This window comes from Acromyrmex echinatior, chromosome 14 (genome assembly GCF_024713525.1).
Source record: "Acromyrmex echinatior isolate Ae372 chromosome 14, ASM2471352v2, whole genome shotgun sequence".
Lineage (NCBI taxonomy): Eukaryota > Metazoa > Arthropoda > Insecta > Hymenoptera > Formicidae > Acromyrmex > Acromyrmex echinatior.
In genome coordinates, this window is record NC_141865.1 from 7794667 (window position 1) to 7818950 (window position 24284).

At 34.3% G+C, this 24284-nt stretch overlaps 1 protein-coding gene across 2 annotated transcripts in view; it reads right to left on the bottom strand.

Moving 5' to 3' along the window:
• The window catches only part of CARPA (Carbonic anhydrase-related protein A), a 168401-nt gene that overhangs the window by 81510 nt on the left and 62607 nt on the right, over positions 1–24284 (bottom strand). For both annotated transcript variants that reach the window (XM_011066277.2, XM_011066279.2), the window contains exon 2: positions 13009–13056. In XM_011066277.2, the coding sequence (XP_011064579.1) occupies positions 13009–13056 (48 nt within the window). The remainder of the gene's footprint in view (positions 1–13008; positions 13057–24284) is intronic.

A 24284-nucleotide genomic window follows, 5' to 3' on the forward strand; every position in this document is an offset into this window, starting at 1 on the left:
AGGAAGGAATAGTCCTCTCCAGAATCCTTTCTAGAAATATGGATTTAAGTTCAGTTTGTAAATAAACTCTTTTAGTAGTCCAACCACGGCGTCCAATTTACTCAGCGTTCGTAACCACAAGCGTTTTAAAAATGCGACAATGAACGCAACGTGAAAGAAAAGAAAATCTCTCTCCATCCTCCTGTCATATTTTTTTTCCATCCCTTTCTCGCGACCTGTACCGCGCATACAGTTAAGTCGGCGCACTTGCATTCAGCGGGAAGTGATAAAGATGGAAAGTGGCCGGCATTTGCATGTTTATTTCACTTCTTTAATTCCGACTGTTCTTTTCTACCCCCCGCGGTAGCGATTCACGCGCAACCACACGCATGCGGAAAAATATATACGGGAAAAAATCTCCCTCTCCCTTTTATCCAAGCCTGAATCGTTGTTTGCGGTGGCAAAAACCTCGGAATCGTATTTTGTGTGTTTTGTCAGCTGCCGCTGCTTTGTTCGTTGTATATTTCACCAAGTTTCAACCACACAAGCCGAAATATTCACTCGACGTCGCGTTATACGCCGATCTGTTTCCACCTTCGATTAAAATCAATGACACGCGTCGTGAGAAATAACACGACAAATCAGGAACCGCCATTCTTTCCCTCAATCACGTCCCGTCCGCATCATGTTGGCTTTTAATTGCTAGAATGTCGTTGAATACAACGTTTTATATAACGACGTAATGTCGATTAGTTCGGGTATAGATAAATAATTGATTTCTGTTACGTGATTAAAGCTACACGATTGGGAAATCATGTTTTATAGATTTTAAACCCCTTGCGTTTAACAAAATTTTGTAGCTAAAATGAAAAATTATTGTTTCAGGCTCAAAATACTCCATAAATATAATACATTAAGTCCATGCAATCCTGAGATATACTTTTTGAAACTTTGACACATTTTGATATAAAATATAAAATATCTCATAAACTATTTATTTTTTGGTAATTGCATCTTAATTAATACTTCTTTGCACAGAATAATAAAATGAATCAATTGGTATAAAGAAAACACAATCGCTTTAAAAAAAGTTTAACAAGAATAAGAGCTATAAGACATTCTATAAGTGTAAACAATTTTTAATCTATTTTAATATTAACTTTGTTCCCCTGTCACCAAAATGCTATTAACTTTTACACTATTAATATTTATTACGTTATTAAGATTAGAAATTTTAAGAATCTTGTTTAAAAAACAATATAAAACATTTCAGGTTCATCATTTCTCCCATAATTCACTCCTTGAAACATTATTTCAATGGGATTGTGACCACCGAAAATGATGAACTATCGTTTGCCTGTCTCGTTCGTCCGTTTTCATCTAATTCGGAAATTCGTGACAGCTCCTCGTCGTCATGAAATTTGATTTGAATTCACCTTCGACTAACTCGCGGCGCCGAATGTTCGATTCCGTCGAATCTAAAACGCAACGATGCAAGAATTTCGCCGATATACATATATAGACACGCGCTTACATTTGCAATCTTCGTGCAAACTTCTGTGCGACGGAATATACAACACGCCGACCGTCGCTTCGTACGAAATTTCCGCGTGCGTAGACTCAGTAATCCCGCGAAGTACAGCTAGAGATGGAAGCTATTAGAAGTTTTCGATTCGGCTTGTTAATTATCCGAGACTTGATTTCTCACGTCGGAATTTGCGCACAGTGACAGCGACGATTTAATCCGTACCCGGGAACTTCATCATCACACTGCCGAGAGAGCTGCCGAGTGTGGATTGAAGATCCATGTGTGTAACGTGCAATACGTCCTTTCAATCGTATTCTACCCTGTAGTTGATAATCGTTAAGAAAATCTATGACGTAAGAAGAATTGTAAATACGACTTATAAAAATATAAAGTTAATTTATTTATAAAATGAACAAAAAGAAGAGTATATCACAGCACGAGTTGTTTTTTGTGACATTAATGTGCAATCAAGTTTATAAATGATTTAGACGTTTCGTCTAATAATAGCCCATAATCTGGCCATCTTCAGAAATTTATAATTCTCAGTAGAAACGCAGAATTTACATAAATTTTACATTCAACTTCAACGGTTCTAAATATAATTACAATCAACGCATTCTTTCCTCTTGTACGAGTACATCATAAACCGTGGTAGCTAAGCCAATTAACATACTGCATTATGTAGAACAAGAATTGCCAGATTCTAATTAAAAATAAATATAATATCGTTAATATTATTCTAGTTAATTTATCTTCTAGTTATAATTATATTAATTAATTTATTTAATCTTTATCTTTAGAGGCACATTTTTTTCTAATGGACGGATTTTTAACAACATGCTTTTTAAGTCCCTGATTAGAAATATAAAGTTGAATTTTAGGAATTCAAAATAACGCAAAAAATTATATTAATGTCATTTTCACTGAAATTATATTTAAAAAATTTTTCTTGATCGCTAATTATGAATCTAAAATCAAATTTAAAAAAATTTTAAACGGTGAATTTGAAAATTGAAAGATACTCGATGAATTTATCAATTACATTGAATTTTGCTTCTTTTCTATTTACAGAAATTATTATTGTAAAAAAATAATTTTTATAAAATGTTTATCATAAATAAATTGCTTTATGAAAAAAAGATACGCGTAAGTCCCTAGGGTTAAGATGTACGACGAAAACGGTTTTGTTAAAATATATACAAATTTAGTTAGATCAGGTCTGGGAATAATTTTGTTGTAACTAACTTTGTTGTAATTATCAAAATAATTATGTAGGACGTTCAAGCTGGCTGCTAGAATGTCAAAACTTTTTGGAACATTCATCATGCTTGAATTTTCGACATAATTATTTTGGTGTTCCAACAAAATTATTTGTAGATTTACATCTATCTATTTTAAATTTTTAGATACTTTAGCAAAATCTATCCGTGTAGAAATTTAAATTATATCTCTTTATGTAAAAACTACGTATATCCATAAAAGTTTCCGATATAAATATAGAAAATATGTCTTTGTATTATAGATATTAGGAAGTCAAAATTCATCCTTCGACCTGAATAAATAAACATATGGGTTTGAATAGAAGATCGGCACCTTCAATGAAATTCTAACATTCTAACCGCTAAAAGCTTACATGTGCACAAACCAACGCTGGCTTTGGCAACTAGTCGATCAGATATCGGACACGTGTGGTATGACCACGTGGCCAAATTCCATGACATTTCGCAAATTAGTGAAATTCCGAGAAATTCCCATCTGCTGGCATCGCCGCGGACCGCAGGATTTCATTAGTGTTCTTACACATGTAAAGGTGTGTCAACCGCAATCAGATTTCAAAAATTTTACTGGTTGTGTCAGTACAAATTGCGGAGAATATTCGCGGAGAAAACGAAATTACAAACTGTGCAGTTTTATTTTTTTTTATTTTTTTTTATTTTTTTAATTAAGCAGTATATCTCGTACGCGTTTGACGCATAAACAAAATTTTTGGCTAAACGAAGAGAAGAAAACATATATATCTGAAAATGCACATGAGAGATGCATAGATTTACGTGTATAGATTGACCTTTGACCCGTATTACAAAACATAAAATGTCGTTCTAATTCGCGACTAAATCTGAACCCGACCGAGACCCATTGATCATAAATCGCGGTGAAAATTTCGTTGACCCTGACGCAAACGCTACGGTTGGGCACATCGCTTGGCGTCATGGGAGAGATCAATGCATCATTTTGCGTGGGATGGCAGAGTGGGTCAAAAAGACCGACATAAATCTTCACCTGCGAGAATTTTTATGACGCCGTTACGCCCTTGCACCGAAAAGCACGATCCATTTTGCACCTGCATTAATGACGAACGCCGCGTCATACCGGTATACATACATATAAATATCGCAACCCGAAATAATATTCGCGCAGCATGAAATCAATTACATTTCCAATGAATCACTATGAGCGTTATCAGGATCTATATCGCTGTACGGTCGTTGGCTGATGAAAATTACGTTTTTACGAAAATCCATTATTTCACAGCACCGCGTTCATAAATAATCACAATATCGATCCTACGGCAAATTCATTCCTCTGCCACAGAAGTTTTCTGTTACCTTTTTATAGAGTCTACTTTCTACCTGTGAAATATCGAAATAGCGCAAGATGTGCTGCCACGGCGCGACCTAATGTCACTTTACAAATGAAAGCAAGCTATTTTTATTTGGCTAACACGCGTCGTTTCCATTCCAGGAGTGAATGTCGCGTTTCCACCTTTTCGTTACATCTCGCAAAGAAAGAAAGGTCAAATTTACATGCTTCGGTCTTCCAAAGATTATTGTACATGTGTCATTCAAATATATGAAAACTTTTCCTACTAGTCTATTTATAATATTCTATTTTAATCTTATACATTAATGTCTGCAAAATTACATTAGATTGTGTTAAATACTTGATATCCTTTTATTTTAAAAACGTAAATTCTCATAATATAAAATTTAAAAAATTGTGTTAAATTTAACACATTCCACATGTCATCTCAAATTCAAATTTTTGTGTTAATTTAATATAAGAGTATGTTAGGAAGTAACACAATATTATGTAAAAAATTAATACAAAAAATATAATACTAACATAATTTGTAAGCGAAAAGAAATTGAAAAAGTGTTATTTCTTCAGAGTAAAAGTAAATTTATATTGAATTAATATATTTTATTTATTTATTTAGAATTTACGTTATTTTCGTTATTATCTATTCACATTTACTCACATAAATTGTGTTATTTTAATACTAAGGAATATTAAATATCAATTTAACATACAAAATTCAATTTGCACAATTACAGGATATATTAAATTAAACTCAGGTATGCTAAAAATTGCACACAAAAATTTTAACAAGTATCAGCTTTAACACAAAATATTTGTAGTACGCAGCAAAATTAAACAAGGCAAAGGTCCGATGAACATTTCATTTATGCTCAGAGCCATAGAATTAATTTCTTCATCCACTATCTAAATAATGCACACGATGCATTCTCTCAGGATCGAGGTGGCGTGCGAGAAAGTGAACTGCTGCATATGTAAGCGCGAGACGGTTTTGATTACTGCGGTATGTTCGGCTATGCCAAGTAGGAATCCCGGATTTACGCACGCAAGTGCGTTTCCGGCTGGAGCGAACATGTATTCGCTTGGCAATCTCGTCGGCCGAATAGTTGAGCTTTCGGCCAAACTTTGATTGACCAAATGATCGACTTGCTTACCGGAAACTAAACGTGTCTAAGTAGCTGCTCGCTCGGCATAGTTAAATTAGTCGCGTAAATTTCTCATATCTGTCCTATAAATCTCGCTATCGTGAACGAATCATTGAATTACATCATCGCATTGGTACAATGGCATTTGTAAAAACGTTAAAAAAAGAAAAGTAATGACGAATTAAGCGTTCTCTTTATATTACACCATAAGAGAAATTATCCAGTCGACACAAACTATACTAAATGTAACATAATACCAATGTTATTATTTCACACTTAACAATGTAACTGTTATGTAATATCATATGTAATATTATATTTGTATTGTTGAGTGCGAAATTATAATATTAATGTTTCGTTACTTTTAGTTTGTTTCGACTGGGTATATTTCACTAAATTGCATATCGTTTAAAGTGTGTGTTATTTTACCGTCTCATTAAAACAGTAAAATGTATTCATTATGTGGAACATATTATAATTAAAACAGTTATCTAAAATATATTACAAATTCTGAAATTTTCTTGAACTTGCAAAAGAAAACTTTGCCTTCTTGGATTATTTACAAAATAAACTGTGTTGCTAAACTGACAGAATTTATCAGGCGATTCTTAAATATATTCTTAATATTCTGAATATATACCAAGAATTCCGATTTAGTACGCAATGCGGAATGCATACGGTATATTCGTTTAGCTTTCTGAAGATAGCGTCGCAAGATATTTATGTCCACTACCACAGAAATGACCTACAGGACACACTGTGAATATTTCAGATGAACTTGGAAAATTCGTATCAAATATTCAGAAACGTGGCATTTTATTTTTGCCGAAGATCTCCGATTTAAACAATATGTTCTGAAATTCTTCGTATACCTCCGTTTCAACTTACAGATTGTGGAAGACATATCGGAATATATCACAGATTTTTAAATATGTATATTTAAAAGGCCAAATAATTATAAACAAAATTATTTAATGTGTTAAAAAATTGAGATATATGTAAATTTGAATTACATTTGATATAAAAAAAGGTTGTAATTTCTTGTAAATAACTTCTTGCTTCATTATTACTAAGGAAAATTAGATTTTATTAGCATAAATTTAATTGATAAATTAAATAATTTCTAAATATTTCAAAACTTTCAAAAATGACTTCAACGCGTGTACGCGCGTCTTTGCTTCTTTTTTGTATATGTATTAGGTTAAAAGTTCGTAGTGTTATAAACTTCAAAATTGAAGCAGCTATAATTCATTGAAAATGAACAAAATTTAAATTTGAAAAAAAGATTTAAATTTCAAAATCTCTATTTTCGCGAAAAGTCACTATGTCTTTTTAGCTTTTGTGAGTTTAGAAATTTTTACATAAAAAATAACGAGCTAAACAAAATAGAAAATTTTCTTCTCACTTTGTGAATCTGTCATGTGTGCAAAAAAACAGCAAAAAATTATCTCATAATTCTCCCTATAAAATCGTTGTATAAAAGTGCTTTTAAAATTTTTTGTTATTGAGTTATTGTGTGCGTGTGTGCGCGTGTGTTAAATAAAAAGAGCACATATTTATTTTAGTTATGTAAAACTACGCAGTGTTCTTCTGTTCGACTGTTAGAAAACATTCAGTATTCGTGCAACCATTTGTAAAATTGCCTCAGCGTTTGCTTTCGTATTTCGATATTTCCGCCTTGTTCCCGTTTGGATCCAAACGTCGAGTCCGGCCATTTCACGCTTGTTGAGCAACGGACAACTTCGCAATTTGGGTAAAGGACCGTATCGAGTGTACAGTTCAAGAAATTTTTGCTTTTGCTGTCAAGTTTAAAAAAAAATGATTGCATCTTCTAATAATATAAATAAGATATAGTAGAAATAGATATAAGATATAGATATAATATAGTAGAAATAGAAAATAATTATATTCACAATATATATTGTTAGTAATAATCTTGTCCAAATCAGCAATGAGAGAACGTTCGATTAAAGCCGGCGGTGGAGAAAAGACATTTATAGATGAGGTGACTTATTCCGCAACGAGGAATTACTTATTTTCTCAGTTGTCGCACAAACTAGGAAGCACTCTCTACGTAGCTGCACAAATATGAGGCTTTCGAATATTTAGAACGCAGAAGCCCGCAATTCCCGGCGGTAAACTGGTTTGTGCGGTAATTTCAATTATCGTATTGCATGGAGATTCGTCTAACTTCTCCCTCATAAATACATTAGTGTTAGTGATTTAACGCGGATGTGCAAATATCCGGGTAGTCGGGCATTCTCAGTTGCTACCGAAAACTTAGCTGGCAAACCCAGCCCAGGTACGTCAGGAGTTTGAAAAGGCCATTCATTCGAGTAAATATTTGGACGACAAGGAAATAGGCTTCACAATTTCTGCCGGAAAAGCTACTTCTTTTTTTCAACGCTCCGAGATCAAGTTCGTCAAGTTCTCATATGTTACGTACGACTTTTATCAACGTACGTGAATCTTAAAGTATATTCCGAAGTACAAATACCAAAAGCTAACTCTGTCGTTTCTGCAGAGTTTCTCCAGAAAATTGAAAATTTCCCATGCCATAGGTATACAGAGAATGCAAAAAGTATTCGTTTATAGGAAAAATTTTTATTTAAAAAATCCTTATTTGTGATAAACAAACATTAATTAGTAAAAATATCTCAAAAATGCCGTTGCGAGCCCGCGTGAGCTTGCATCGGCATTTTTGTATTATTATTGATTTATTTTTGGAGCCATAACTCTTTCCGTAATAAATTAATTAGTAATTTATTAACAATAAGTACGTTTCTAGTATAAAGAAAATTTTTTTTGCAAAAATAACTGTGTTTATGGCTTTACAAATTAAATTTCTCAACTGTACAAACATTTTTTGTGCATGCAAATAATACAATATTTCATTTTCGCTTATTATTAAGATATCATAATTAAATTATGACCTTGTTAGTAAAATAATTTTGAGAAATACAGTCTATTTTATTCTTCGTTGATAAATTGCTAATTAATAATAATGTTTACTTTCTAAAAATATAGTTTTTTTAAAAAGATGTCTCTACTGTGTGAATATTTTTCGCACTCACTGTACCTCTCACGAATGTGCACATTTTCCTTATTATCGCGAATAGAGAACGTTTTTGCGTATCTATTGCATTAAAATTTAAAACAGCTTTTTTACAGTGGTTCATGACGCAGTTCCTACTAGAAATGCAACGCGTGGCCGGAGGCACACCAACCCCCGAGAAACGCGTTACATTTTTCAGCGTCTTTAGTCGGAAAGACATATTCTCACCACACCGTGGAAATTTCATCTTCAGCTTCGTAGTGCTTCTCTTCTCGGGCTTAAGAAACGTCGAGTAACGGGATGCTGCCAATGCTACCAGTTGCGTGGCGGAGTAAAGGAAAGACCGAGGCGCGCCGAGCTTAATCCCGTCGCCCTGGAAAAGTTCTGCGTTCGCGCAGATTTTCCCGCAAGCCATCTCGTTCGGAGCGCATTTTTTTTTATTCGTCCGATGATTCACATTGACTCCGCAATTCGCGACCCTAATAATCCACGTTTCCACGTATTATATTCCTCGTATTATGGAAAATCGTCGTCGAATGCGGTAGTCGTTTAATCTTCTAAAATCGATGCGAACACAGTTTGAATGCGTCGTACATAATGAATTAGCATTCATCATGGGAACGAAAGCTTCGGAATATGTAATTAGAAGATTAAGATATTTCGCTTGTTTATACAATACTAAAAAAAAATTTACTATATATACTTAATAAATATCTTTCCGAATATATTTGTGAGTAAATATTTATTTATAGTAAATAAACATTTAATCAATAAAAAAATGATAGTTAAATCAAATTAATGATTCTTGTATTAAATAAATATATGTTAATATTCAGTAAATATTTTTACTTACAAATAGTTAAAGAAATATTTATTAAGACGTAATAAATTTTTTTCAATGTACAACAACTCACTGCAGAAATATAAATGTCGGCAAAATTTTTACAAACTAGTTTACAAACAATACAACTAGTTTACAAACTAGTTTTGAATAATATTTGTGTTACTTTCTAACATATTCAACTTGTGTTAAACTGACACAAAAATTTGAGTGAATCGTTTGGGACGTGAAATGTGTTAAATTTAACATAAATTTTTTAAAGTGGCGGTTAAAAAATGCTAGATTCTAATACATAAAACCGAGCCAAAGTCATATAAAAAATAAAAATTGAACGTTCAACATTTCTGACTTGTTTTCTAATTTCGATAAAACTTCATACTATATACTTAAAAATTTTTTCTTATATCTCAAGAACCGGACCTGATGAAAATATTTCAATTTTCAGATTGGGTTCATCGTCGAAAATTATCCTAAAAAGTCTTAAAAAATTTTTTAGCAGAAAACTTTGTAAACTAATGTATTTTAAACATTAGCGATTTAATTTTGTGGAGAGCTCCGCGCGTCGAGTTCTATTAAATTAGTTACTCTTACGTTGTTTTTTTTCTCGGTATCTCCGTTGAGAAGATGAACCTAGTTGAGAAGAGCGTCGGTAAATCTGAAACACGCGGCATGTTCGCGAATAATCGAAGCGATATATCTTAAAACTTCTTTTTTCCTTCGTCTCACATTTATAATATAACAACGGTAACAAAGTTCAGCCAGCAGTTTGCTCGAATACCCTCGAGGCGAAATCAAAGATATATCATGTACTGCAGCACGTCGCTCATAAAATCAGAGCCGTTTCGTAAATGCAGTTGCCGCGACGGTGCATTTTGAGGTCGAAAAAAGCATAAGTGCTCAACTTGCAATCTGCGTTGTAATGTAACCAGATTATTCCGCTGTCGCATAAATACACGAGGAAATGCAATTGTTCATGCACGCTGCACTCGCGCAGACTTTGTGAAATTGGCAGCCTTCCACGTTCATACTCATATAAAATATATACTACGTAACATTAAAGAAACATATCTGTTAAAGCTATTAAGAAAATTACGTTAATAATTTCACCTTGTCTTCAATCTGCTTAATTTTTCATTAACAAAATTTTGAATTATGTGGTAATGCACTTCAAGTAAAATTAAATTTCCGAGACGCTGGGAGTAGAAACGAGATCTTATTTCGGAGCTAAATTCAAGGGTACTTTGACAGTATTTTCAACTAAAAGTTATCTAGGAGTATGTTGTAGTAACGTTAAACATAAAAAAAAAATTAGCAAAAAAAGCAGCGAGTAATCAGATTTTCGCTGAAAAAAACTCGTCTCCAAATTTATCAAAGATTTCGTACATGAAAGAGAACACGGTGCAACTAGAAGGGAACCCTGCATAAATGGAAAAAGCAGAGTACGTAATGTTCAAAATGTGCGACCGAGGATGTGCGCTTTATAAAGCGAAAACTGATCACGATATGAGACAGTGAACCCTAAAAATAGACTTTTGTTATGATAATAAGTCACCTAATCGATTTCAATGACACAGAAAGTGTATCTAACATGCGAACAACTCCATAAAACTTTATATATTTCCTTCTACATTAGTTACAAGTCAATCGTAAGCTTATTGAGATAGTAAATCTGAAGCAACAATTTAAAAATTATTGATTCTTCTTGGCTGTTGCAACAAGTTTGCGATCAACTTGCTACTAATGTAAAATCATTATTAACATAATGATGCGATAATGTAAAATAATTTTAAAAAATGTATTTAAAAAAGATCAATAAAACTAGAAAGTATCAATTAATTTATTAATGTACGATGATCTTTATTAACAAAGATGATAATAGTATTGTATGTTCCGACAGTCTTCTTCAGCTTTAAAATATTCATAAAAATTTACGTAAAAAAATGAAATATCAAAATAAATTATAAATTAAAGCGGAATGTGATGATCATTGTTGACCTATTTTTTTTATTAGGTATTAATTTATATTAATACTTAAAAGATCTTAAAAGATATATACATATATATATATATATATACTTATGTATATATGTGTATAATACTAATAATCTTTTACCCGACAACCCTTTCTAAATCCATTAAATTGTAAAAATGCAAAGATAAAATATAAGCTAATTTCTATAATAATAAATTAATGAATTATTTTGTCGACAATAACAAAAGATACTTAATCGACAATATTATAATAATAAAAGATAATACACCCTTTCATTTTATTGAAGTTAAATTTTCCTTAAGCATTCTTTTGACATCCGCATTACACAGAGATCAAAGTCTAAATTAATAGAGAAAAATGACGCGACAAGTTCTGTGTTCGCAAGAATATTGCTTGTGATAATGTTATTACTGGCACTTTGCGAAGCAAGCTTAATTTTGTTGCAACACTCGAGCTAATCGATGGCGAAATTCTGTGGCGCTCGTAAATTCCAAAATGAGATCAACAACTTCCTTCCCAACGTCAACAGGCTGAAGAGATATTCGTAGGATTTGCACGATCGAAGGAAATACGAGAGCAAAGGGCCAGCGGACGACTGGGGAGTAGCCGAAATTTTTGGCGTTTTATGCGAACGCCCAAGTATACGGCACTGTTTTTCGTGTGGCAGCTGGCTCGCATGGCGGAACAACACTAAACTCAAGACCCAGGACCGACATGGCGCAGTCTTATCGGCGCGCCGGCCTTATTTTTAATAAAAACTACGAAGGGGAAGAGGATGGTACGAGATTAAAAAATTCACCGGCGCCCGGAGGCACTCGATGGCCTCGTAACTTAAAATTAAGAAAATTAGGAAGCCGCACGACCGACTAAGCTCGCTTACGTGCTGTTCTCAGGAATTTAATAGTAATCACTTAATGAATGATGCACCTGCATCGATACATCGCGAAACTTTAAAACATTTCAAACATTTTTATAAGCTGGATTTTGATGATAATTAGTTGATCTCACGTTTATAACAAAGAAATGTGATTTCAATATGATAAATTAATATCTATAACTATCGTGTGTAAAGAATGTTGCATTATAAAACCAATTTTAATTATGTGATATACTTTGCACAATGTCCTAAAGACATTCATTCTATTATTAACGTCACATAAACCTTAGCATTTGGTATAATAAAGTTGCGAGAATTTTATGTAAAATGAACAAACTTGGAACGGGTCGGTTAAGTTTTCCATTATGTCTATCCGTACAACAGTCGGAAATATAAAAAAAGAATAAAGAATGCGGAAATTACACTCGACATAAAAATGATAACAAAGCGAAAAAATATCGTAGACTCAGTAAATGTTTCTCGACACATCGATAAATGATCATTATATTACATAATAAAAATAGTAATTAATAATTTCCATACGCTTCTTACATTTATCGTTATTCTGAGTTAAATAGATTAGTTTAACGAGTATCTGACATTTGCAAAGCTTCTATCTTCTTTAATCCTCCAAATCTGACGCTAATAGGAGATATATAAGACTCATTTATTTATAACTCATTTATCTATAGACTCATTTAATTTTTGTTAATTAGATATTAATTAATTTCAAAGAACCAAAATGACATAAAAAAGAATACTCCAACAGGCATACAATAAATATATATTAAATATATACTGGATATATACTAAGTATATACTAAATGTATTTTAATAAGAATAATGGAAATTTGCAAGTGTAACGTAAAGAAAATCGAATTGTTTGATATTTTTGATTAAAAAAATTTATAGGTAATTGAGTGCGTCAATAAATATATTGTCATCTCCGGAGGGTTGATAATAAAATTCGAAAAAAAGAAATCTATTCTCACCAGAAATACCATCGTAGGTCCACCATTCCTCCCAGCTGGCTTCGGATTCTGTAAACAAAGATAAAGAAATATATCAGTAAAAGTTTTGCGTTTCTAAAATATTAATAACTATTTTCTAAACTCCTGTAACTTGTTCTAAACTGTATACGATACTGAAGTAACGCGCGTACGTTGCACGTTTTGGATTGCGATAGCCGCAATTTTCTTTCTCGTACATCTCGCCCGAAGTTCCCGAGGTTCCGCAAACGTACATACGACGAAAACTTTAGAGCTCTATCACTGGCGTCCGAAGACGCCGGTCGGTGCATCGATCAATTGCAGTTGTAGATCGGGGACGATCGGTCAATCGATTACGGCGCGGCAGAATTCTAAGGCGGGCGTCTCTCGAATTGTGCCACGTGGTTTTATGCGCGTCAGACATACCAGAAGTGCGACGGGTCCACCCCGTTGCACGTGCACACACTCAGGAAACTCGTGTTCCATCTCCTTTTCTCCCCCTCTCCATCTCACTCTTTCTCTATCTTTCTCGCAGCCTCTCCTGATCGTAGCTCGACCCCATCCCTTGCTTTAGACGCTGACCTATATTCGATTATCTGGATGCATGCCATCCAACGCCGTACTGCAAACTAATTGCTTCAAATTGGAAAACTTTCTCGGGCTATCCTGAATCTCTCGCCTCATCTCTTTCCCTCCCCCTCTCTCTGTCTCTCTTTTAATTTCTCCCTCTCCCTCTCACCCTTTCTATTGTCAATCTCATCGGTGTTTCTCATCGGCGTTTCTCTTCTCAGTTCCACGAGCGATATATTTATAGGCGTGTACTCCGTTTCAGCGTTCATGATCCATTGGCCGTTACGGACTAACCGACTCATGTCTATAATATCTGACGCGCCACATGTTTATCCGTGTGTACGACGTGCAACACAGCATACATGCTCGCTGATTGTACACTCGCGGTCAATAATGCCTTTTCGCTTGACGTTAGCTGCGTTTCAGGCAAACGCATCTAATCGTATCTAATAGTAAATATTTGTACATACGTCGTGATTGTCGAGTACAATTACATCCGAATTTACGAATTATAATATCTACAGATACGATACGTGATGCTTGAAGTTAGCTATATTTACCTAAAACGCGGCTAAGTCCAAGCAAATAGGAATTATTGACCGCGACTGTACAGTACGCACCTTAATAGGATCGCACGTTCTCGTAACTGCGCGATTAAATATCAATCTCCGCACAACTGCAGGATATTTGGCAATTTTGTGCAACAATTCTGGGATTTACAAAGAAAACATCATCAAAGAAACTGAACGAGATGCGAATATAAATTAACGCGATATATCGATCTCGGCGAATTTATATAACTGAGCTTCCGTTCGAGATAAATGACTTATATCTGAAAACGTCGTAGGAAAGTCCCTGGACCCCTGTAGCGTGAAGAAAACCATTTTACAAGTATCGAAATCTGCCATCGCGCTCGCGTGTTATGACCGGCGAGAATTGATGCGCTGTCGTCACGTGAAATCAGGTTCCTTACGTACGTGAGGTGAGAGTACGTGTGAACTTCGGCTGTCAAGCGCGAGTACAAATGGAATACGCGGTGGCGGATCGACAATCGTGAGCGGCTTATGCGCATCGTGCATAATCGATAGTGACGCCTGTCACTGTCATGCTTCGACGGATGATATCATCAGATCGAATATTGCACGCGACAAATCTTGGACCCGATGTTAGGATCGAACCAAAAACAAACCGCGAACAAAGCGAACACGATATTTACGTGATTCTGAAAATAGGATGTTTATGAAAATTTTATAAAAATATATGTATACCGTAAGATACATATATTGTAATTAAAAAATTCCAAGAATTCCCAGATTTTCCAAATATTTTTGTTCAAAATTCCGGGTAAGAGATTGGAGAATTTTTTAATACAATTGTGAACTAAATCGAAGTGTAAGCAATGTAAATATATATTGAAAATTAGCAGTATACTGGGATTCCATGAGACTATATCTATTATTTTCTACAATTGCGAAACAATTCCTATAGGATGATACAGGGTAGCGAAGGCTTGCTGCAATATAGTGACAGTGACAGCTACTCTAAATTATAAAAAAGTATGCAAAAATATATAAATAATATGTGTAAAAATTACACAATTTATAATAGAAATATATAAAATTATGTGGTTTTGTAAAAATTGGTATCTTTATCTCTAATTATGTAAATATTTTTATATTATTAAATTTCTATATTAGGCGAAAAATTACAAAAATAATAGTGTACTTCATAATTATTGATACCATTAAAAAAATTTTTTATTCTTATTTTTTAAGAAATATAATTAATATTAATATAAAAAATAGAAATAGTTAATAATAACCGCTCAGTATTTTTAATATTAAGCATCATCAGATAATTAGATCGGATAATCGCAAAACTAGGTGACAGTACTATAAACAATAGTTATTGACTTTGATAACAAAATTATAGTCAAATTAATCTGATATTTTGACGAATGATACATATAGTTGTTCCACATCTCTTTCTCAATAAATAATATTTTTTTATCAAAGCAACAGTTTCAACTCGATTTTCAGAGTTAACTCGATTTTAAAATAAAACAGATGAACACAATAAAAAGGTTTATTAGCCTCGTAACCCCGTTCAAGTTTCGACCGTAACATTTTCTCCGGTGGATATTTTAGGACAACGTCGCCCAATACGCCTAATTTGAATATTTCATTTGCGGAAGACTTGTTTTCTCAGCAGAGAACATTCCATCATTCATCGCACGTTTTATATTCAGACTGTTCTGACGCGACACTCGATGCATACGAAAAAAATACATATTTACAGAGAGTTCCACAGTTCGCAACCATAGTTTTACGATGAGAATTATGATGAGAACTTGCAGTTGATTCTTTTATAGCAGCAAACTTTTTCTATTCAATTTTTGTGCAGTAGTGTAAATATCTAGCACACTGATATCTGATACATATATTGTTTTATGAAGATGACAAATCGATAATTTCATCAGACCGAAGTCCACCGAAGTTATCATTAATACATTGGCTTGCATATACGAAAATACATTTACAAGATACTTCCTGCTGGCGCCATTTCGATTATCCGATAATATTTATCAGACTTGGATCTCACATCTCTTCACACAAACGATCATGAACAGCATTCTAAATACTTATATCTAACATAGCGGACAAAATATTGCCTACGATAATGCAAAATTCACATATCATTGGGACTTTCGTATTGACAGCGTATTGGCAAACGTAAAACTTTTTTTCGTTTCGCGATTCAGTTGCACTTGAGAATTCTCTTAATATAATAATATGAGAAAAAGTGAGAGACTTTCGATGTTACATTATTCAATTTATATAATGCCAAATTTATTCAATTTGAGCTATTTTTAATAATTTCTTGTCAATGTCTGCTCTTGCTCAATGTCTATATTGTTAATTTAATTAAAACATGAAGTTATACAATTTAATTTCAGAAAATTGAATTTAATTCATTATATTTAATTCATTATATTTCTTGCATACCGCTTATTTTGAAACTACAATCACAAAAATAGATTGATTTACATTTTGACACACATAAAAGTTAAAAATAACAAAATATTATTTAACCCAAGAATTAATATCATCATAGGTTGAATTGGTATTTAAAGTTCATCAATGCTATATAAACAGTTAATACTGATTTCCAAATTGACTTTCACAAATTCTGATTATGAATTCTGTGACAATAAATTCTCCATCATGGGGAGGTTATCATTCTTTTGAAATTTAATTTTGTAAGCTACACATTCAAACTCAAAGATATCAAAAATCTCATAAAATCGAGTTTCAATAAAATTATTTGTTTGAAATTTAAATTTTTAAATTCTAAAACCAAAATCAAATTCAGCGATCACGATCTTTAAAAAACAAGATGAACTTTCATATGTTAGAAAGCTGCAGTCCTCAAAGCGTTAAATTGCTTGTTGCATAATTCAATTTGTTAATATTACGTATTCCAACTTCAATTTATAAATATGTTTCAAAATCAATAGATAATCGGCGCTCAATTTGCTTAAAGTTAAAATTATAAAATTGTATTAGATATACAAAAATATTATTAGGTATCAGTCTTACCCAAATATAGTCTTCTTCGCCTATTTACTTTTAACTTAAGGGATTGGGTTATTGTTGCTCCTTTGATATTTCTTATAATAATGTACAATCTATACACTAACGTATTCAAAAATGCACGAAGACCATCGAATGTCATCGAGGTCCGAAGACCTCTAATGCACATGTCAATGCTTGACTTGTTTCTGACTGTACTACTTACATTAAGTGGCAGCGAAATGCTACAAGTGAATCTCACTTACTTCGTTTTTTCTTGTACTTCTTTCTTTCTTATTCTGTATCCTTTCTCGTTTTCGTATCTTGCTTTAGTTGCACTATAAAGGCAACATTATGTTGTATAATAACGCAGATGCGAAACATTTTCCTGATTATCTTTTCATGCTAACTGCGGAAAGACCAACGCGCATAATTCTAAGCAAATATTCTAAGAATAAATTTAACCAACCGCTTAAACTGAATGTGTCGGAATTTATTTTTGCGCAAAAAATCCGATAGAATTTCTCTTATAATTACAAAATAAATTTAAATTTTAAAAAATAAATAGAAATGTACAAAAAATAAATCACAAATTACTTAAATACATATAATAAAAAATCATTCAAATATCACTCTTGATATTCTGCCTATTTTACCATTATCTCGTTATTCACAAAATGTATCAAATGTATCAAAGGCCATCACGATTTGTATGTATAAATTTTTTAATAAAGAGTAATAATTAAGTTACACTATAAAATAGATATTACAGCTTTAAATTAAAGCTTTAGATTAAATTAAAATACAAGCATATTTTAATTTTAGTATTAGTTTTTTTTAATATAAACGTTAAAGATGTTGTGATCGTCAGACAAGCAATGCGACAATATTTCGCACAATCCATAACAATTCAGTTTGCGCATTATATACTTTCAGTGCAAGAAATAAACACTGAAATAACAGTTAAAAGATAAATATTGTTACGAGTGCTGCGGACAGCATTTTCGAATAAAACGTTACGCGAAAACTCTCTGAACAGAAATAGAAAGAGAGAAAAAGAGAGAGAGAGAGAAATGGGAAGCAAAAAAGGAGAGAGAAAGAGATTAGTTTGCAGTTGTCCAAGGACAAATTATGCAATTATATATGCAATGAAAACCTGGCGACTGCAAGAACGTGCCCAAGGACGGTCTCGCATGCACCGGATGCGTATACGACTACATGGAAATTGCGAGCGAATTAAAGGGAACGTTGCCTCGGGGTAACGCTTACGCCAATTCTCGTCCGTCTCATAGTAAGAGTATATCCGTACCGGCAGGTGCGAGCGTACTCACACAGTCCTCCTACATTCGGCAAATTGTTACTCTTATTACACGTGGAATCGATAGTACCGCCTATTCCGTCGCGCTCTCCTTACCATTACGCCGCTTTCTCGTTCCCTTTTCCCATCGGAAAAACAAATACGCGTATCCTGACACGTGTACCGGACCTCGCTTCGCTCTAAAAAGAGGCCGATAGAATATCTTCCCATGAAGATTTTAATAATTCATGTCACGTGCCGCTGCCGGAGATTCCGCAAGAAATACGCGACGCGGAAATTGATCTTATCAGAGAAAAATTTAGATTATCTACAGGAATAATCAGTATTTCATTTTAATTCCTTAAGATACAAAACTCAATCGCTCCTCTCTTTAATTATCTTTACGAAAATTATGAATTTTTTTATCATGCATGTTAACGTGAGCATTCTCAAATAAACGTGACTCCTCTTTGTCGATGAATCGATCCCACGAATAGGCTCCTCGTTCGATTTTTACCGAACGATACTACGAAGTAAGCCAATTTTCCAAGCGCCCACGATGGGCGATAGGATAGGCGATATTGCCGAATCAGGGGGAAGTGTTTGCGCTAAATTAATTTCGGGTCAGGCGCGAACGGAGACACGTAACGTGTGTGTAGTGAACAAAGTGAAACAAAATTGAATCACGGATCGAAAGTGTGGACTGGCGGGGTTGGTGCACCGGGGGTTATTCACAGGGTCGAACTAACGCACGCGAGGGTGTGTTAAAGCATCGCGGTTCGGATAATTTAAGTAAATATTTCGTGATATAAATGAAAGGCACGTGAGCCAGATACTGATTAAACATTAAAATTGATCGCCGCGGAGCCATACGAAATTACAGTCCACAAATGCCGGCGCGCCGTTTCGCAAGATAAGACTGGGCAAATAACGGTGCAGATACTATCGCCTGTGCCTCTTTCTTTTATCACCGGGCATATCAAATAAGTCTATAACTAACCAACTGCAGACCGTCACGGCCAAGTTATTCCACGATCAGGTGCATAGCGCACGAAATATTTTCGAGATACTAATGGGAGTTACACGATGGGATACAAACGAGCTTCTAAAGCATCTTAAGACAGTACTTTACCTTTTTGGTGCCACTCTCCATGTGGCATACCCGAGATTTCTTTTACAATACTAGAATTTTTTTATTAACTTTCCGACTGCAATCATAATTTTACTTCCTCCCCCCAATCTAAATTTTTTTTACTATTATATTATTTAGGATTATACTTTCCACCTCTATTACATTATCAAATAGTATATTTTTTAATAAAATGTTTTAAGAAGCAAAAACCGATCTTCTTTATTTAGAAATTTAAAAATAAAATTTTATTTATGCCAAAATGATCCAAAAATTAGTAAAATATATAATAAACTTGTTAATGTTTTATTCCTTAATGTTTGACGTTTTTTTCATTTGAAAAAAATGTGTTAGAATATGTTCATTTTCATGTGATATTTTTCACAATATCCAGTAGTAAATGACAAAAAGATACATATTCTATAAAATATAACACTAAAGAATTAAGACGATTTTAAAATAAGAACGAACTATGAATACCGACCTAAAAGACTCTTCCTGTCAAACGGATAAATTTAACCTGCGTAAACCTGTTTTAATATTGATCTCATAAAATTCCAATATTGGAAGCCTAATCTTAATACGCATGCATTGACGTAAATGCTTTTTTCAAAAATAGGAACAAAAGGATTCCAATATTCATTACGGATTAATCGATACAGTCGGCGTACCCCCCGACTGTAGTGATCCCGAAACGTGATAATTCCACGTAATTCTATTCGTATACACGGCGCGCGAAATTACGGGGCACCTTGAACGACGTGACGTGGAAGCGGAACGAGAGAGATCATCCGGCTTCGGCTAATTTTCTAATACTTATTCTTCTATTACAGCACAGCGCGCGCGTCCGCGCGTTACCATATTACCACACTCGTGATCTGAATACATGCATATTCATCCATACGTCTTTATAACGGCGGGCGCACACAGCTAAGGATCCTTTTTGCATAGAAAGCCACCCCCGTATAAACGGATAAATTCAAATTGAAGCAGCACAAAAGTGTAAATGAACTTTGCGCCGAAAAGGGCCGCTTGTCCAGGCGCCGACACGGATGACTTTAAAGAGCCGGATGGCCTTTGCGTATATATATATATATATATATATATATATATATATGTGTGTGTATACATATATATATATATATATATATATATATATATATATATACGGCAGCCTCCGGATTAAAAGATGAAAAGAAGTACGAGCGTCGACGTACGCTCAGCAGACAGTTAATGACCGACAGTATACTTTCCTTCGCGTATTTAAACGACCTGCGTGTAAATTTCTTTTATAATGAAGTTTACTACAAAAGGGTCAACTTCAGTCTAACAAGCTTTTTCGTACTATAAAAATCTTCATAAAATGCGATACACTTCAATTTCCTTGCGATATTTTATAAAAAATCCGATATTTTACAAAGAATTAAGACTAATACGCATTTTTTCCCAACGTGCACAATTCTGGCTTTCGCAAAGTTTACAATTTATTGTTTTTTAAACAATTAGAAATAATACTCTTTTTACCTCATTAATTGTAAAAGTATAATGAATGCTTTCTATTTGATAACACAAATCGGTGTAAGTGTTTTATTTTTGTTACTAGAATGTCAAGAAAGATAGAATGATGTTTGTGTCGTGTCATTAAATGAAAAGCACTTAATATAAAATATATAAAGTGCTGTATAATGACAACAAAAATGAAAACGTCCAGAAAAAACGATTTCGCTGAAAGATCTAAAGCTTTGCTGGATATAGATTTGAAAATAATTTTGCTGCCATGAAAACACGTAAATTATATTTGGAAACTAAGAAGCGACGAGCAATGCTGCAAAATATTTTTATATTCTAGCAATCTTTGATATTCTAGTTTGAGTCCGCAATGAAATTATATTTTTATGATCCAACAGAATTATTTTCATATCTGTATCCAGCAAAATTTGAAATCTTGCAGCATAATCATTCTTTTCGTGCACAAAAATATTTCCTCTCCAATACCAATTTTTCAACGTATATCAAAGCCGCATACTTCTCTTGGACGAACTTTTGATTAATCGCGAAATATATGGGGATAACAAGCGGGTCGTAAACGAATTCCCGGCTACCTACGCTCTTCGCGAAATGTCGGAGAGATGCAGACGCGCAGGACGGGCTACTTGCGGCGCGTTCGTTCGTGCTTGAGCGAAGGGGCGCGAAATGGGTTACATGGAGGAGAGTAGGATAGAGGAAAGGAAGGTGAGAGAGCCGGGGTGTCCAAACGAGTGGCCAAATGTAATTTAAAGAAGGAACGAACTTCATCTCCTACCACCACACCTCTCGAGCCCACTCACCATCACCTCCCCGCCATCTCATCCTCCGGGCAACGACCAGGAAGAAGAAGGCGAAAAGTTCAGTCTGGTTTACAATTCAGCCCGCATACAGCCAACCGACCCTCTGCCTTCCTTCCCTCCTCCTCAGCATCATCATCTCTCGCTCTTTCCCGCCCGTCCTCACTCTCGTCACCGTTCTTGTTTGATTTTGCTGAACTACAGTCCATTTCGAGTTTGCTTGACGCAAGTCGCTATATAACAGTGCCATCGATCTATGAATAATATTCCCTTTCTTTTACGGTTGTCTTCTTTTCGCCGTCACGTCGGTTAATGTAAATGTCATAAGACTTAATGAGTCTGTCCGATAATCTGACAGACGAACACTTATACTTTATATTCCGTATTTTACCAATAAATGATTGACGTTCATATCTTTAATCTTATTACAAATTCATGTCCTATCTTTTATATATATATATATATATATATATATATATATATATACTATGAAATTCTTATTAATCCTTGTTGTGTTTATCACTAAGATTTTTATGTACAGCTTCTTAATACAATATATAAAATATTTATAAGGATATATTTATAAGTTATATTTTCTTTTTAATTAATCTTTTTTATATCTTATAAATACTTAAAAAATGAAAAGTATATATCTTCTTATTTTTTAAAATGAGAAAAAAGAAAGAAAATTTGTTTAAACAACAAGTTATATAGCTAAAAAGAGACTTTATGATTTTATATTATGTGAAAACTTCTAAGCGCGAAGGAAGAAATTTCCATACTCTAATAAATTCATTATTTAGATTAGAGTGCAGTAATACAGAGTGCATTATAGATAAACCAACTTGAAATTTCTCTCCTTAAAAATATGTTTAAATATGAAGAAACAGAAATAATTATAAAGTAAAGGAAAACTATACAGGTCATATAAATTAAACGTATACAGAATGACTTGATTTGATATATAATAGAATTAACGCAAATGCGACACTGACTAACGTGAAATATCAATATAAAATCTCAAATAATCAAATATCCTCCATATAATACAATTTCGAAAAAAAATACACTGATGAAGAATCGATAAGAAAACCGTGGTGAATGAGACGCGTGCATCCAGTTCCTTCGATATTCACTTAACGTGTGGTTCGAGTAGAACGGATGCGATTCGTTAAGCTTGATATCACCGTGCACTTACGGCGACGGCGGCAATAAATCGTACACCCGCACGCGAATTCTCAACGATTCGAAATGCCGTCGAGTGTCTGCGTGTGAATAGCTCGGCGTCTACGTGTAGATCGTGTAAACTACTTCTTTACGCGTAATCCACGTAGACGGTGCATAATTCACACGAACGGCGCCACTAATGGCCACGCTTCTCCACCTTTCCCTTGTTTTTAAAAATAAACACTTTAATGGAAGAAATTAAATTTAATTTATGATTATTTGAAATTTTTCCCGTCGTACTAACGTTGCGAAAAAAAAAAAAAAACAATTTAACGCAAAATATATTTGTACAATATTTGTACAATTCAAGAAATAATTGAATAAAATTTAAAACTGAGTTTAATACAAACTTTTTAACAATACGAACTAACTAAATATATTTTTTTCAACAAGCAACCGTTAACTTGAGAATTATTTCGCATTTATTTTATACGTTTTACACAATGCAAATCGAAATCAACAAATTCCTCCTCGTTCATCGATTAGATGCTTCGCTTCGATCGTCGATTGCTCCCGCCTCGTCGGGGCGTCCGCCCAAGCATAAACTCTTACTACTTGCAAGGGATCGAACCGGCGCGGCGCGGCGCGACGCGGCGTCTCGAGTAAGTGCGGCCGTAAACACACGCGCGGGTGGTGGTCTCCTTAATCCTTAAAACCTCTGGTCCGCGCGCGATTCGTTCCACCGTTCATCCCTGAATTTATAGCCTTCTCGCGATGTGGCGCGTCGACGACGGCGCTGGCGGAGTTTCGGCGCTGGCGGAGTTCTCGCCATCATCTTCCGAGGTGGTGCACTACGAGTGTTTTAGCGACGGCCACCATCATCGCTTCCATTTCCCAGCGGGAGGGAAAGGAGGGTGAAAACAACGAGTAGGAAAAAGAGGCGCTCTCGGGATAAAGGTTCCACGCGAGTCGCGTTTACTCTGCGTCATCAGCGTAATTGTATGCGAGGGAATAAACAAAACTATAAAGCTCTCGCCGGTCCGGATTACTTTTCCGCAAGTTCTCTCTCGCGGTTTCCTTTTTCTCTCTCCATGTCCATTTTTCTCATCACCCCCCCCCCTCTCTCTTTCTCTCTCTCTTTCTCTCTCTCTCTCTCTCTCTCTCTCTCTCTCTCTCTCTCTCTCTCTCTCTCTCTCTCTCTCTCTGTCTTTCTCTTTCTT